This window comes from Trypanosoma cruzi, genomic scaffold (assembly GCF_000209065.1).
Source record: "Trypanosoma cruzi strain CL Brener 1047053517033 genomic scaffold, whole genome shotgun sequence".
In the NCBI taxonomy this organism is placed as follows: domain Eukaryota; phylum Euglenozoa; class Kinetoplastea; order Trypanosomatida; family Trypanosomatidae; genus Trypanosoma; species Trypanosoma cruzi.
The window spans coordinates 117,986-132,110 of record NW_001849505.1 but is presented as its reverse complement, the minus strand read 5'-3'; the positions used below and the strand labels follow the sequence as shown (position 1 = coordinate 132,110).

The following is a 14,125-nucleotide window of genomic DNA, read 5'->3' as shown; positions in this document are numbered from 1 at the left end:
TACCATAATATGCATATATATAAATCTGCACTCACTTGGTGTAAACGCTCATTAAAGAATTGGCGAACCCCCGCCCCCATTACGTTTAACTCTTCTCATTCCCGTCTTGTGTGGCTCCTATTGGCAATTTCAGGATTCGGCCAGCGGCCCAGAAGATTATTCTGTCAGTTTTATTCATCTATTTATTTTTTCTGTGTTTGTTGTGTCTACCCTTTGCTTTTGCTCAGGTTGTTCCCTGTACGGGGTCGCGCTGCGCCTGTTCTCTTTTGCCCATGCACCGTTACGGATGGGGGAGCGGTGCGGAAGGTGCTGGCCAGTGTGGGCCCGTGTGTTGGACTCACGAGGATCCCTTTTTTATTTTGCGTTGGGGACGCTGAGATGTTGCGTTCCTTTTTGCGTGCACAGTAATTACTCCTCGTATGCGTATGTGAATCTTTGCAGGCCGGGGTCCTTCCCCCCTTACAAGGCCGCAGGGATTGTTTCTTGCGTGTCATTTTGCCCGACCCTCTCAAGAATTGTGATCATTCGACTGGGCGTTCCTGCGCCCCTAGAGCTCTCTTTTCACACCGTTGTTGTGCCTCTCCCTTCATTTTGTCTCTACCACGCGAAAATAGTGGACCCACACGCTCTCCCGCACGACGAGCAATATCATGGAATCCGAAGCAATGGGCATTCGAACGCGCTCTGCGACAAGGAACGCAGTCCGGTGGATGGTGCTGTTCCTCCTGCTGCAGTACCTGGGCAGCCATCCCTCCTTTACTGCTGCAGGGGAGGAGGAGAAACACGTGACCATTGTAATCACGAAGTATTTCCACCACGCCAATTCTATATTTAGCAGCAATTTTGGTGGCCGCGTTGATTACACTAACTCCCAGGTCTCTTGTTTTAATGGTGGAGGCCTTCTTGCCTCGGATCAAACACCTGCTGCACATGTTTCCATCGCGGCTGAGTTGAGAGAGCTTGCATCCAAGAAAGTTGAAACATTCCGTTCGTTCCTAGGCGGGACTGCCGAGTACACAGCGGATTCAGCGCCGTCCGAACAAAGGTGCCTACGTGGTGAGCGTCGGGCATCGTTAAAATGTATTTACAAGTGGAATGAGGGTGCGTTTCTCGACTCCTCATCCGATGGTCACGGTGTTTCGTTTTTCAGGGGTACAATGTATACGCTTATTGGCGCAAAGGCAATGAACGGGTACGATGCTTATTGGGGCCCTAAGTTGCCTGGGCACGGCCAGTTGTTCTTAATGTTTCGTATGGATACGAGCCAAAGCTATGAGAAGGCGACGTGGTATGACGGGCAAGGTGTGCCCTGGTACGATGGAGAAACGCCCGAAAACACATTTGGCGTTGTCTGTGAGACTCAAGAGGGGTACGTTGTCAGCACTACGACGCTTCCACCGGCTGTGGAGATTTCGTGGGTGCAGAAGAATTGGTATTTTGTCTTGGCTGCAATATTGGTGCCGGTTATTGTTGCTGTCGTGCTAATCACTGCCTGCTTTTGCCGTTGCCGCGGTGCTGACGATGAATCGAAGTGGGTGGTGCACATGGTCTTGCGGGAGGTGAACGGCAAGCCCTTTCATGTAACTGATAGGAATGGTGGAATCTACAACGATGACAGCCCGATGATGCGCTATTCAACGTTGGGTGATGGGGTGCCCATGACTGCTCCCTTTGCATACGAAAACGTTGAGGTCCCTAAGGTGATAAAGAATGAATGAACCACTGTGTACGAGTACGGGGATTTTTTAAATTATTTTTTCTTTTTTATTGTTTACCCCTCTCTGCCGCATTGTGTGTATGTGTACACGTGTCTCTTGCAGTTCCTGCATGTGCGCCCACTATTTTTGATTTTAAAAAAGACGAGATGTGTGGGGTAATGCAGTGGCTGCTGGGAGCAAGGAAGCATCGTGCGTAAAGAGCGGATCAGAAGACATGATTTGTTTCCACCACTCTTTGTTTTTGTTATTTTTATTTTTCCTTTCTCTCGGTGTAGGACTGCGTGCGTGTAGGCGGCGTGCCCTTTTTCTCGCCAGCATCTTGTCTTTTTCCCTATTTACGCTGGCGGCAAGCCTGCTGTGGGAGGAAAAGGAAGGTGGGGGATAAACGTGTCATTGTGAATGTGTACAATAAGTCGTTAAAACTGTGCCATTAGAATGGGGAGAGTATTTTTTTTTTTTTTTTTCATTATTTATTTTACGCCGAAACATGTGGGAAGAATGTGCGTCACGATGAGGCCGAGCAGATGATAAAGTGCATTAATTAACTGCTCCGTTTCCTTGACGATTGCTGGATTATTGTTTTTGTAAGTGAGCGCGTGTGTTGAATTTGTGAGTGCGTGTTTTTATTTGTTTTGTTTTGTTTTTTGTTTTTTTTTACGGTCGCTTTTTCTCTCTGGCTGAATTTTTTTTCTTTTTGTTGAATACAATGATATGTGGCCTAAGTGGTTGAAGGTGAACTGTGTTTGGTTGTCATTCTTAGGTCTCATGGCACGCGGTGAGAGTGTGGGTGTCAAGGAGGGCCCGGCAGCGGAGGCGGAGGCGGAGGCGCTGATATCAGCGGGAAACGCCATGCATGCGTCACTTGTCGGCGTTACGGTGAAGGACGCGACGCTGCAGGAGGATTTGGAGTTTGCAGCGGGTGTGTTACGACGAGCCGTGGCGCAGATGATGCGTGTGGGTGCTCAAAAGAAGTTTCTTCCGACGTCAGAGAAGTCGAGAATGAAGACGGCACTTGTGCTTGACACAATTCACCGCATGGAGGAGGCGATGGATGCGTGAAGTGCGGGGTGGAAGAAACACCGGTGTGATTCGAGTTTTGTAACGTTCACTAAGAACGAGAGAAAATTTCCTCTGCGTGCATGTGCATGGGTGTTTGTAATGTGTCTTTCACGCCCTTGTAGAGAGAGGCATGTGAAGGAAACCCACTGAATTCTATTTTTTTATTTTTATATTTTTTTTTTTTTTTCTTTTAATCCGTGTTTGAGCACATTGCATTTGCGGTGCATTGGCAGCAACAAGGGAGGCATTCAAAGCGCGCGTAGACTCATTGACTCCGGCCTACGGGGAAAGAAAACTAGGTGGTTTCAGAGAGAAAGAAAGAAGAGCAGCTATTTCAAAGGGGAGAAAGATATATACATATACATATATAAGTGATAGTGACTGCTTTTCCTTCTTTTTTTGTCAAATTGTACGACGGCCATTGCGTGGAGTAAGTTAAAGAGAAGCCTCTTCTTTGTTGTTGAGTTGCCATCACGGTGGGGCGAGGAGGGGTTCAGAGCAGAGGCATACGGCAATACGTAAGAGGAAGAAAACAAAATGGGGCAGCAACTCCCAACCGACACGAAGCGTCAGCAACAAAAGTGGCAGCCTCCTGTGGCTTCTGACATTGGAAAAAAGAAGAAGCGACATGGTCCGGACACGGCAGCTAAGCTTCCAAAGATATATCCCGTGAAGGCCTGTCTTCTCAAACAGTTGCGGCTGGAGAGATGTAAAGACTACCTGCTACTTGAGGAAGAACTTTTAAAAACGATTGGGGCTCAGCGGGAGGCGCAGGAAAACCTGGAAGAGGGTGCCATGTCACATTATGAGGCTGAACTCAGTAGGGTGGATGCGTTGCGCGGGATGCCGCTGGAGGTGGGGACACTTGAGGAAGTCATTGACGATACACATGCTATTGTTTCCACCGCCGGGTCCGAGTATTATGTTCCCATGCTTTCTTTTGTAGACAAGGAGAAGCTGGAGCTTGGTTGCAGTGTTCTGCTGCACGACCGCCAGCACAGTGTTGTGGGTGTATTACAGAATAGCATAGACCCACATGTGAGTATCATGAAGGTAGAAAAAGCACCGCAGGAGACGTACGCTGATATTGGTGGTCTTGAGGAGCAAATTCAGGAAATCAAGGAAGCGGTGGAGTTTCCATTGTCCCATCCAGAGCTTTATGACGAGGTGGGCATTAAACCACCGAAGGGTGTCATCCTGTACGGTGTGCCGGGTACTGGCAAGACACTTCTAGCCAAGGCGGTTGCAAATCAAACGAGTGCGACGTTCCTGCGTGTGGTGGGATCTGAACTCATTCAAAAGTACTCTGGTGACGGTCCAAAGTTGGTGCGGGAGTTGTTCCGTGTTGCGGAAGAAAACAGTCCTTCTATTGTTTTTATTGATGAGATCGACGCCATTGGAACCAAACGGTACGACACGGACAGCAGCGGTGCGAAGGAGGTACAACGCACGATGTTGGAATTGTTGACTCAACTCGATGGGTTTGACAGCTCGAATGATGTAAAAGTCATCATGGCGACAAATCGCATTGAGACGCTGGACCCGGCTCTTATTCGCCCTGGTCGCATTGACAGGAAAATTGAATTTCCGTTTCCCGATGAGAAGACGAAAAAAATGATATTTGAGATTCACACCAGTCGTATGTCGCTAGCCGAGGATGTGGATATCTCAGAGTTTATTCACGCCAAGGAGGAGATGAGTGGTGCGGATATTAAAGCCATCTGCACGGAGGCCGGTCTGTTGGCACTGCGGGATCGACGCATGAAAGTGTGCCAGGCGGATTTTGTCAAGGGCAAAGAAAATGTGCAGTACAGAAAAGACAAGAGCAGCTTCTCCAAGTTTTACCTCTAAAGAGCAACCGATTTTTTGAGGAAAAAAAAAAAGAAAAAAGAAAAAAGAAAAAAAGGGAGGAAAGCATGAAGCGAGAGGGTCTTTGCGAAGAAGGAAACCACACAGACACACGAAGGGAAAACAAACAAACAAACAAAAAAGGAGAAAATCCATATTTATATTGAGAGAGAAGGAGGGAGCGGAGAGAAGTATGAATGGTGCGGGAAGGAAGCAACAATGAGGAGGATGGGGAAAAAAAAAGAAAAACAGGAATGAAAAGAGGGAAGGAAGAACGAAAACTCCTCCAAAAGAAAGAAAGAGAGAGAGAATGCGTGTGGGTGTGTGTGTGTGTTTGTGCGTGAGGAGGAGCACTCTATTTTTGTCGTGGGGACATTTCCTGCGCAGTGGGAGCACCAAATGTTTTTTGATTATTGTTTGTTTTTTTTTTTGTTTTTGTTTTTTTTTTGCAAACACAACACAATTAACTTTAGAGATGGACGGCATGAAACTTCATTATTTTTATTTTTCTTTGCATTTGTTATAAAATGCCGTATGTATCACGTGCCGACTGCGCGAGGTGTGCCCGATGCACGTTGGACTGACAGGGCCTGGAATGGGCAGCGGTGCGACAAGAAGAAGCATGAAAAAAGAGATTTTGAGACATGGAGAGAGAGGGAGAGATATTCATGCATGCCATTTCTCTGCCAAGCGAGTTCTTTCCCTCATTGTGGGGTAACTGTGCTTGTGTGTTTTATTTTGTTTCCCTCCCTCCTTTTTTTTTTGTTTGTACCGCTCCGTGGCTTTGTACGACTCCACCCTCCCTCTTATCAAACACGGACCTCATCTTTCAGATGACACATGCAGTCTGTGTGTTTGTAATGTTTGTGTGGTGCTGCTCCTATCAGATGGAAAGGAGTAGTACGGAGGACAGTACTTTTTTTTTTAATTTTCTCTCTCTCTCTCTCTTGCAAGAAGGAAAGGTTGGGTGAGAGATACCTGTCGTTGAATTATTCATATTTATATTTTTTTATTTTTATTTATAGACAGATATATTTGTCTGTTTTGTTTTTTTGTTTTGGCGATGCTCACGTACGTGGTTGCTGCGGTCATTATTGTACTCACGGTATTTCTGTTCTTTAAGAAGGGTGTGTTTTTCTCCTCTTCCATGGGAGTGGCCTTGGATGCGTCTAAATTTCAGAACTTTAAGCTTGTGGATAAAATTACTGTGAGTCACAACAGTTTTATCTTTCGCTTTGCACTCCACTCGCCCACACAGCGACTTGGACTTCCTATCGGACAACATCTTCACATTCGATGCATGACCACTAACCCAGATGGAAAGCCAGAGATGGTGCAACATGCCTACACTCCTGTTTCCTCCGATGATGACTTGGGACATGTGGATTTCCTCATTAAAGTATACTTCAAGAACGTGCATCCCAATTTTCCCAACGGTGGCCGTCTATCGCAGCACCTGTACGATCTTCCACTGGGCACGATGGTGGAAATACGGGGTCCTGTAGGAAACTTTGAGTACCTGGGGAAAGGCAATTACACTGTTAAGGACGGGAAGGGCAAATTGAAGAAGATGCACACGGACGCCTTCACAATGGTGGCGGGAGGGACGGGTATAACACCGATGATGCAACTGATTCGTGCCATAATGAAAAATAAGGAGGATCGCACAAATATTTTTCTTGTCTACGCGAATCAGACCGAGGATGATATTCTCCTGCGGAAGGAACTGGATGACTGTGCCAAGGATCCACGCATGAAGTTGTGGTACATGCTGGACCGCGAGACTTCTCCTCAATGGAAGTACGGCACCGGTTACGTGGATGAGGCGACGTTGCGGGCACATGTTCCTGTGCTGCAGCCCCGGAATTCCGACTACAACCGTGTCGTTGCGCTGATGTGCGGCCCACCACCGATGCTCCAAAAAGCCGTGAAGCCAAACCTGGAAAAACTCGGCTACACCGCAGAGGACATGTTCTCCTTTTGATGGAATTGGGATGAAACGCGGAGGTCAAAGTGGGGTTGAAGAACGCAATTGTGGCTTCGAACACAATAGAAAGAAAACACGTAAAAAGAGAGTGGATGCAAAATAACAATAACAATAATAACAATAATAATAATAATAATAATAATAATATCTTCCCAGCGGTTCTAGTAAAAAAAAAAAAAAAAAAGAGGGAACGGCGGCAGCAAAAGGGAAGAAAACACAAAAGAAAGAAAAAAAAAAAAAAGGGCAGGCCGTTGTTGTCGTCACCGGAGGAGTCATTAACAGTTGCGAGGGGACAGGCAAGGCAACACCAACGACAGCAAAGGGAGTTGTGACGTGGAGGGGGAGGAAGTTTTGTCTCGTACAAATTACATGGCGCAATGTCATGACTTGTGTTTTTTTGTTTATGTGTTTATTACTTCTTCTCTTGTTGTTGTTGAAAAGGGGGAATGGGGAGGAGGGGAATGTACGAGGAATACGGGATGCCCATGCCGGCGGTAACAAAACCAACCAGGGGAAGGGAGAGAGGAGTATGGGATGCAAACAGCCCATGAAAACACGCACAAAAAAAAAGTAAAAAAAAAAAAAAGAATGGAGAGGGGGGAAAAAAGAAACATAAATTAGGATGTGTGGGGAGGAGAATAAAAGAAGATGGAAAGTACATATATATATATATATATATATATATATATAAAGGGAACTAATGAACAAAAACGAGAAGGGGGGAAGGAGAGAGAAGGAGACGCATTGAATGGTAACAAAGGGTACATGTAAACAAACACAAAAAAAAATATATATATATATAGAAGGCACTTGTTGTAGATTCACTGGGGAATTTTTTATTTTTAGGTTGAGGGAGATGATGATAACGGAAAAATAACATATTTACATTCTATTATTTGATTCAGCTTTTTTCCCAGAAACATGTGGGAAGAATGTGCGTCACGATGAGGCTGAGCAGATGATAAAGTGCATTAATTAACTGCCCCGTTTCCTTGACGATTGTTGGATTATTGTTTTTGTCAGAGGGTGTGTGTTGAATTGGTGGGCGCTTTTTATTATTATTATTTTTTTTTTACTGCTTTTTCCGTCGCTGCCGCTCTTAATGCGGAGTTGTCCGGCGGATGTGAAGTCCCAAAAAAGACTGCCGCTTCCTCTGTTCACTACGAGTTCGGTTAGGACAAAATATGATTTATGTGTGTTTTTTTGTTTGTTTGTTTACTTGTGTGTGGGCGTTGGATCAATCTTTTCTGAAGTGTGGGGGATGTCGGGTGGTGCGGTGAGCCAAACTGCCACCTCTCATTGTGGTGTCCCGTTTCTGGGAATATGTAGCACAACTTTACTTCGGCGCATGGTCAACGGTAAGAGACATGCCGTCGTGGCGAGGACGGCGGTTCACTTCATGACGAAGGAAAGTAAACGGCTCAAATGATAACGAGACCAGCTCATAAAAATGTCGCTTCCAAATTCAATAAAGCGGCGGTTTTGTGGCGCACCGTGTGAATTTACTGCAAAACGCGTTTCGGCGAAATGATGTTCTTGTGCATAGACGTGTTGGCGAGTCGCCGTTGCCGGGATGAGCTCGATGATCTAGCGGAGCTGAATTGCCTCCGCAGGGGCTACGAATGGGGTCATTAAATGTTTCACACCATCACGAAATCCAAAGTGAAAGACCCCGAGATGGAAAAATTGCAGTTTGCGGCTGTAGGAGGGGTAATGGATCAACTTTGGGTTAACAATGTCCGAAACAGCGGCCTGCGGAGAAGCGCGGATCAGCGTGGTTAAGGGGCGGATGAGACGTTGCGCCAACGGGAGAAAAAGAAGTCCTTACCAGGAGGTATGAATCAAATGGCGTATCTTTCCAAATAAAACACAAAGGACTTCGTTTAGAGCATGAAGAAAAGACAATTCCGGCACACCCCTTTTTCTCCGAATTTTTATCTTTTGGGGGTGGAAAGGGGAGGGGAAATAAAGGAGAATTCCCACCCCCTGCACCATTTAAGAGACGAGCGGTACAAAGTAATCGGTGCGCACGCGGTGTGTATGGCTGTCTCTGTGTTCTCCTGCTACTCCGCTTTTTGTGCCGCATTCTGACGCATAACTGGCACGAAGCCATTTCCTTCTTATTCCACCTTTTTTTCCTTTGTCTCTCTCCTCCCGCAGTCAGGCTGCACTGCTGCTGCTGCTGCTGCTACTCACACGAAACCAATAAATGCGATTTGCTCAGGCCATTCGCCAGCCACGCCACGCCGCTTCTCCCACTGGTGGTGTTGCTGCTGGTGTACTGCGACAGCGGGGCGTATTGTTGCTGCACCCGCTCTGGAGCTTCGCCGTGGATTTGACACGGTGAGGAGGCGGGGCGCGTTGCAGGCGTACACCGTCGCCACACAGAATGACAGCAGTGGCTGGGAGCCGAACCGCATCGAGGTTTTAACGGAGGATCTGGAGAAGAACACGAAAAAGGGAAAGTACTGCGAAGAGGGAAGGGATGGGGATGAGTGCTACAACGTCTTGGGGAACACAATGACTTGTAAAGCCGAGCACCCCTTGACGGAAGAAAGGAGGCATTTGCACACTGAGAAGATTATACACGGTGCCGCCAAAATGCACGTTGAGTTCTTCTCCATTTCTTGCGCGATGGACCTCCATCGCTAGTGCAACAGGCGGCGAGGTTGCTGTTGCTGTTTCATCTGTTGTGTGTTCTCCACTGATACTGCGAGGTACAGGGGTTGGATGTGGCGGCAGTGGGCCGAACATAAGGAAGGAGGAGGATGGTGCGTGCGGGAGGGCCATGGGGATGCATGTTGCGGTGCGCGGCAGAGGAGGGCAAGGGAGGGTCCCTGCGGTGTTGGAATGCCGCGCACTGTTTGCGGACTCGATGTGCCCTTTGTTGCATGGCGTGTTTTGGTGTCCCTTTCTTGAGTGTGTGATGCCAGCCGGCTCTTCACGATTGTGGCGATGACGTGTTGGCAGCGGTTTGGGTTGGCGGTAGCTGTTCCGCCCTCTGGGGCTGCGAGGGTGGATGCGTCACAGTGAGCCACACCAATTGCGCACGACACCTTGTCCGCAAGCAAGTGATGCAGCGATTACCGACGGGAGGCGGCCCTCTTGACTTTTTTGACCCTCTGACAGCCTGCAGTCTCACCTTGAGTCGTGGCGGTCTTCTCTTTTCCCACTCCTTCCGTTTGTGCGTGTCCGCAGGCAGCTACGGCTTCGCGCACACGTCATGTACACCAGAGTGCACGTGGAAGATTTTTTTGTTTTCGGGGCTGGCAGTTGAGTGTGGCTGCTGCATTTTTCCTTGGCCATGAAGGAGAGAGAGACACGAGGGAAGTGTCATGCCGTTTTGCTCCCTGCAGCTGCAATGCGCTCCGTACGGTCGGTTGGAGTGAGGCGCCGCATGCCGTTGAGTGTGGGATCGCAGTGGAATTTTGGCGCCCATTTATGGATGACTGAGAACCGACTTCCTCGCGTGACTGGTGTGTGGGTGGGTGCGGTCTCGCATTCCGTGAACTGTGTTGGCTGAAGCTGCTTCTTGCCATACTGTGTGCCCTCTTTTTGCTTATGTCCATACTGCGCCTCTCTCCCTCTCTCCCGTTCTGTCTTTCACTTCCCCACTCCGTGTGCAGATCAGCGGACTGACCCCAGCAACACTAGGAAGGATGATGACTACTGTGATGACGACGACTGCGCTGCGCCGTGAAGTGTGCGCCCTGTTGTCCCTCGCGCTGTTGTGCTGCTGCGCTTCCATTTTCGTGACGGCTGCGGCTGCGACGGGGGCTGCTGTACAATCAACTGAGTTGTATTCCGGAGCGTCTGCCGTGAAAGTGTCGGTGGAGATCTCGTGTGCGGACAGTAACAATATGTTGCAATGGCGCTTCCCTGGCCAGTCAGAATGGAATAAGTGTTCAAGCTCACTGGGTGCTCATGACTACACTGTTGTCGCGAGCAGTGGTGATGAGGACACCGGAGAATACACTGTGGATACACCATATGATGCATCTTACACTGATGATGCTGAATATGTTGAAGTTGTTCTTTTGGATTCTACAAGTGGGGCTTCTAGTCGTGTTGATGAGTCACCCTGCCTCTCGGCCGAACAGATGTACTTTGCTGCAAAATGTAATGAATCCTGCAAGTCCGCCGGAGAGGATAAAACCGCGTTTACAATGGAATATTCGACGACTAACGCCAGTGGTGTGTACAAGAAGTGGCCGGAAAAGAAAACAGAAACTGATGCTGCTGTGGGTAGCACCTCAGGCGTCTGTCAGTTAAAGACTTCTGTTGAAAAGGCACCTGAGGGCGTCAACAGTGGAACTCCAGTGGCCGCTGCAGCGGCGTCGACAGCACAAGTGACAGGAGTGGAGGCACCCGCAGCGGGGCAGGCGGCAGGCAGTTCGAGTTCAGCTGCGAGTGGGACCTCATCATCGGCACAGACTATTGAGCAGGGGATATCCCCAGCGGACCCAAAAGCCGGTAACACTTCGCAGCTGCCAACAGGCGAAGGGGTTGGCAGAACGGATGCATCCGGGACGACGCAAACACCCTCAGCCACTCCCGCCAGCGGCAATGGTGAGTCCTCCGGTGCAGCCACGGCCGGTGCTGCCTCACAGTCCGGCAAACCGACATATACGAAGGAGGCCAACAACAGTGCCACCACTGGAGCGCAGGGTCCCGGCACGTCGGACAGCAGCGCCATCGCCACTGCGTGGGTGCACACACCACTGCTGCTGCTGCTGACCGCCCTTGCATGTGCCGCTGGGCAGCGGTGCGGAGCAGCCACACACGAATGATGAAAGGTGCGACTCGTCCCCTGTATGTGTGTGTCTATTCTGCCTGACGCCCTGTGGGCAAATCCTCCACCTCAATTTAGGAAATGTTTTTGCTATGTTTTTTTTTCCACTGTCTGGTTGCTGTACACTGTCGTGAATGACGATTTCCCTCTTTTGTTTGCTTCTGCCACCCACACGCGGTGCCGGCCTCATTGCTGTGCGTCCCACGGACTGCAGAAACGAGGCGTGAAGGAGTAGGCCGGATGCCGCATGGAATGTGAGGAATGTTGTGTGGGCTGGTGGAGGAATGCGATCTTTTCTCATGTTTAATTAATTATTTGTGTGCGAGCAATGTACGCCTACACCCATTCCCCTGTGTTTTGGGACACGTGAAACGAAAACTTTTGCTGAGAGATGTTTCTTTTTTTTTTTTTCCGCCTCCCGGGAGTTCTTCTGGACTCTCAATTTTCTTCTGTTTTCTTTCTAAATTTCCTGTTGCTTTTTTTTATAGAAGCTTGTGAAAAGAATGATCGCGGGAGAGCTGGCTAACTTAATTAATGTATGTTTACATCCTGATAAATGCAGACATTCTTTATGATACTTTTCTACCGTATGAATCTTTTGGGAAGAACGCGACTTTGTAGGGGCAGGGAGCCGGTAGAGGCCAGATAATTTTTTGTTTTTATTTTTTACAGACACACAGCCAGGTAAGTTTAAGGAAATGGCTTTGGTTCCCTACACACCCTCCGAGTGGTGTGATATTGGCGCCCGTCTCTGGGACATGGTGTGCCAATGTGGCGAGACTCAGGTGCAGATGACGTTCATTGATGGTAACCAGATGTCGGACGAGACGTTAACGGTGGCCGCATCATCGACAGGCTTATGCTTGTTCCATGGACCCATCTCTAAAGCATGGCAGGATTCTACTCTTATTGGAAATATTGCGAATCTACGGGCGACTCAGATCCCTAATTTTGAGACACAAGCGCTCCTGCCCGCTATGGGGGCAGCCCGGGAGTTGGGGCACCAACAAGGGCTCATCACTGCTGAAAGGAGCGCCTGAATTTTGATTACGCTAACGCCGTCGCGGACGTGCAGAATCGGAATGATCAGCTTAACTCGCAGGTTGAGGAAGCGCATATTAACCTATCGGTGAGGGAATCCAATATCGCCGGGGCCGGCAACCAGGTCCTAGAACTACAACGGCAATTGGAGGACGCTCACGCCCAATTACGGGAGCGCGAATTCAACTTGGGAAGGCTCACCGGCCAATTCCAGGAACGGGAGGCACGCCAAAACGCACAACAACCCGCGCGGGATGCGGAGACGGCGGGGCGGGACGAGGCCCCCGCTACTCGACACGTTGCCAACGGTGGCGTGTCTACACTACCGCATCGAACGGATATCTTGATGGCTGGAGGCGTGCCTAGCAGCGCGGCCCGACACAGTTCGGCGGCTTACAGACCCTCTCACGACAATGTTGGGAGACCACATTTCCACCCCTCCACGCCGTTGCCTTCCCGCACTTCTCCCCTGGAAGCCCAATCACCTATGGAAGAGGACCGCGGTTTCTGCGCATTCGACGTCACCACGTGGCCTACGCGCATATGGAATGAGGGAACTTCCGGAGTTGTCATCGACCTCCGGTGCGCATACCAAAGCTGGCAACTGGACAACGAGCAGGTTAAACTTGCCTTTGACAATTTGGTCGAGTGGATCGGCGTGCTGGAAGGCCTGCAGGATCCCACCGATCGCTTCATGCATTTGGGGAGGTCCCTGCTGAATACATTCCGGATGCAGCTCACGATTGCATCCGATCCCCGCATCCGGCTTTCCAAACTGCGCGCCCGTCTTTACACCGCTGTTCACCAGACGGACGCTTACGCGAGGGCAGCTCAGCTTCTCGTCGATCGGCGAGAAACCCCACGCACTGTGAGATGCCAACGTTGTCATATCTTTGGACACGAGGCATCTACATGCAACGTGCGCCCCAGAGGGAATTACTCACAATACAGGCGCCCGTCAAAAAACGGCAGAGGGGCTGCCGCACGCCGCTCATGAATGCTGACGACGGCAGCCCCATCCAATCCGTCACCTCCGGCTATTACGCGCAGTCGTTGCACCGCACCGCCGACGCTCCACCCGATCTTTCAAATTGCCCGACGCAATCGTCGGGAAGGGCAATGGAGCTTATCCGTAAACGACGCTCGACTGTGGTACGAAGAATCGCCGGCGTCTCCGCTTTGGGCCAATTATATGAGGAGAGCGAACGAGGTGGCTCGAGAAATGTGGGCGCCGTCAACGTGGGAGCAGAGAATGTCCCTAGCGGGGCAATTCACGACTTTTTGCCGCACGCACGAACAGCCGATGAACGAGGAGAGCTGCGCGGCCTTTTTGATGGCAATCGAAGTGGCGCCATCGACCCGACTGCAGTACGCCAGGATGCTGCGGTCTATGATGGAAATGAATCGAACCCCGCTGGATATGGTGATTCTGGGGTTACAAAAAATTGCGGCGCGCTCGGAGACGAAGCAGGCGCGCCCCTTGACAAAGGAAGAGATGACTCAAGTTATACGCAGCCGAACCGATTGGAAAGAGCGTGTTGTTTTACGACTTGCGTGGATAACGGCGAGTCGTTGGTCCGAGATTGCGGCCTTGACAGCCAAAAATTTCACAATGGAGGCGGACGGGACCTTAATTTTGGATTGGTCCGTGGCGCCGAAGACGGCAAAAGCGGATCCCCA

The 14,125-nt window shown here is 49.7% G+C and overlaps 4 protein-coding genes across 4 annotated transcripts, besides 23 other annotated features; all 4 read left to right on the top strand.

Annotated features, from left to right (window-relative positions):
* Positions 1-6,003: a sequence feature (heterozygous, Esmeraldo-like haplotype).
* Positions 106-161: a mobile genetic element.
* Tc00.1047053511047.70 (hypothetical protein, conserved) lies at positions 651-1,718 on the top strand (the record flags this gene model as incomplete). The annotated part of the gene is made up of 1 exon (XM_802731.1): positions 651-1,718. The coding sequence occupies one exon, from the start codon at positions 651-653 to the stop codon at positions 1,716-1,718; it is 1,068 nt and encodes a 355-aa protein (XP_807824.1).
* Positions 1,741-1,769: a sequence feature (AT_rich).
* Positions 2,164-2,196: a sequence feature (AT_rich).
* Positions 2,337-2,417: a sequence feature (A-rich).
* Positions 2,934-2,969: a microsatellite.
* On the top strand, positions 3,315-4,628 carry Tc00.1047053511047.50 (proteasome regulatory ATPase subunit 2, putative; the record flags this gene model as incomplete). The annotated part of the gene is made up of 1 exon (XM_802730.1): positions 3,315-4,628. One exon carries the CDS (start codon positions 3,315-3,317, stop codon positions 4,626-4,628), a length of 1,314 nt encoding a protein of 437 aa, XP_807823.1.
* Positions 4,650-4,682: a microsatellite.
* Positions 4,793-4,936: a repeat region.
* Positions 4,937-4,968: a microsatellite.
* Positions 5,042-5,074: a microsatellite.
* Positions 5,613-5,649: a sequence feature (AT_rich).
* Tc00.1047053511047.40 (NADH-cytochrome B5 reductase, putative) lies at positions 5,689-6,609 on the top strand (the record flags this gene model as incomplete). Its single annotated transcript, XM_802729.1, has 1 exon — positions 5,689-6,609. One exon carries the CDS (start codon positions 5,689-5,691, stop codon positions 6,607-6,609), a length of 921 nt encoding a protein of 306 aa, XP_807822.1.
* Positions 6,004-6,859: a sequence feature (areas merged during assembly that could not be assigned to a particular haplotype. This can correspond to areas where the two haplotypes were merged or to regions with more than two copies in the genome that were merged during assembly.).
* Positions 6,711-6,759: a microsatellite.
* Positions 6,779-6,853: a sequence feature (T-rich).
* Positions 6,860-14,125: a sequence feature (heterozygous, Esmeraldo-like haplotype).
* Positions 7,174-7,229: a sequence feature (T-rich).
* Positions 7,269-7,302: a microsatellite.
* Positions 7,392-7,414: a sequence feature (AT_rich).
* Positions 7,662-7,687: a sequence feature (AT_rich).
* Positions 7,805-7,839: a microsatellite.
* Positions 8,783-8,805: a microsatellite.
* On the top strand, positions 10,272-11,402 carry Tc00.1047053511047.20 (mucin-like glycoprotein, putative; the record flags this gene model as incomplete). The annotated part of the gene is made up of 1 exon (XM_802728.1): positions 10,272-11,402. One exon carries the CDS (start codon positions 10,272-10,274, stop codon positions 11,400-11,402), a length of 1,131 nt encoding a protein of 376 aa, XP_807821.1.
* Positions 11,891-12,070: a mobile genetic element.
* Positions 11,891-14,125: a mobile genetic element.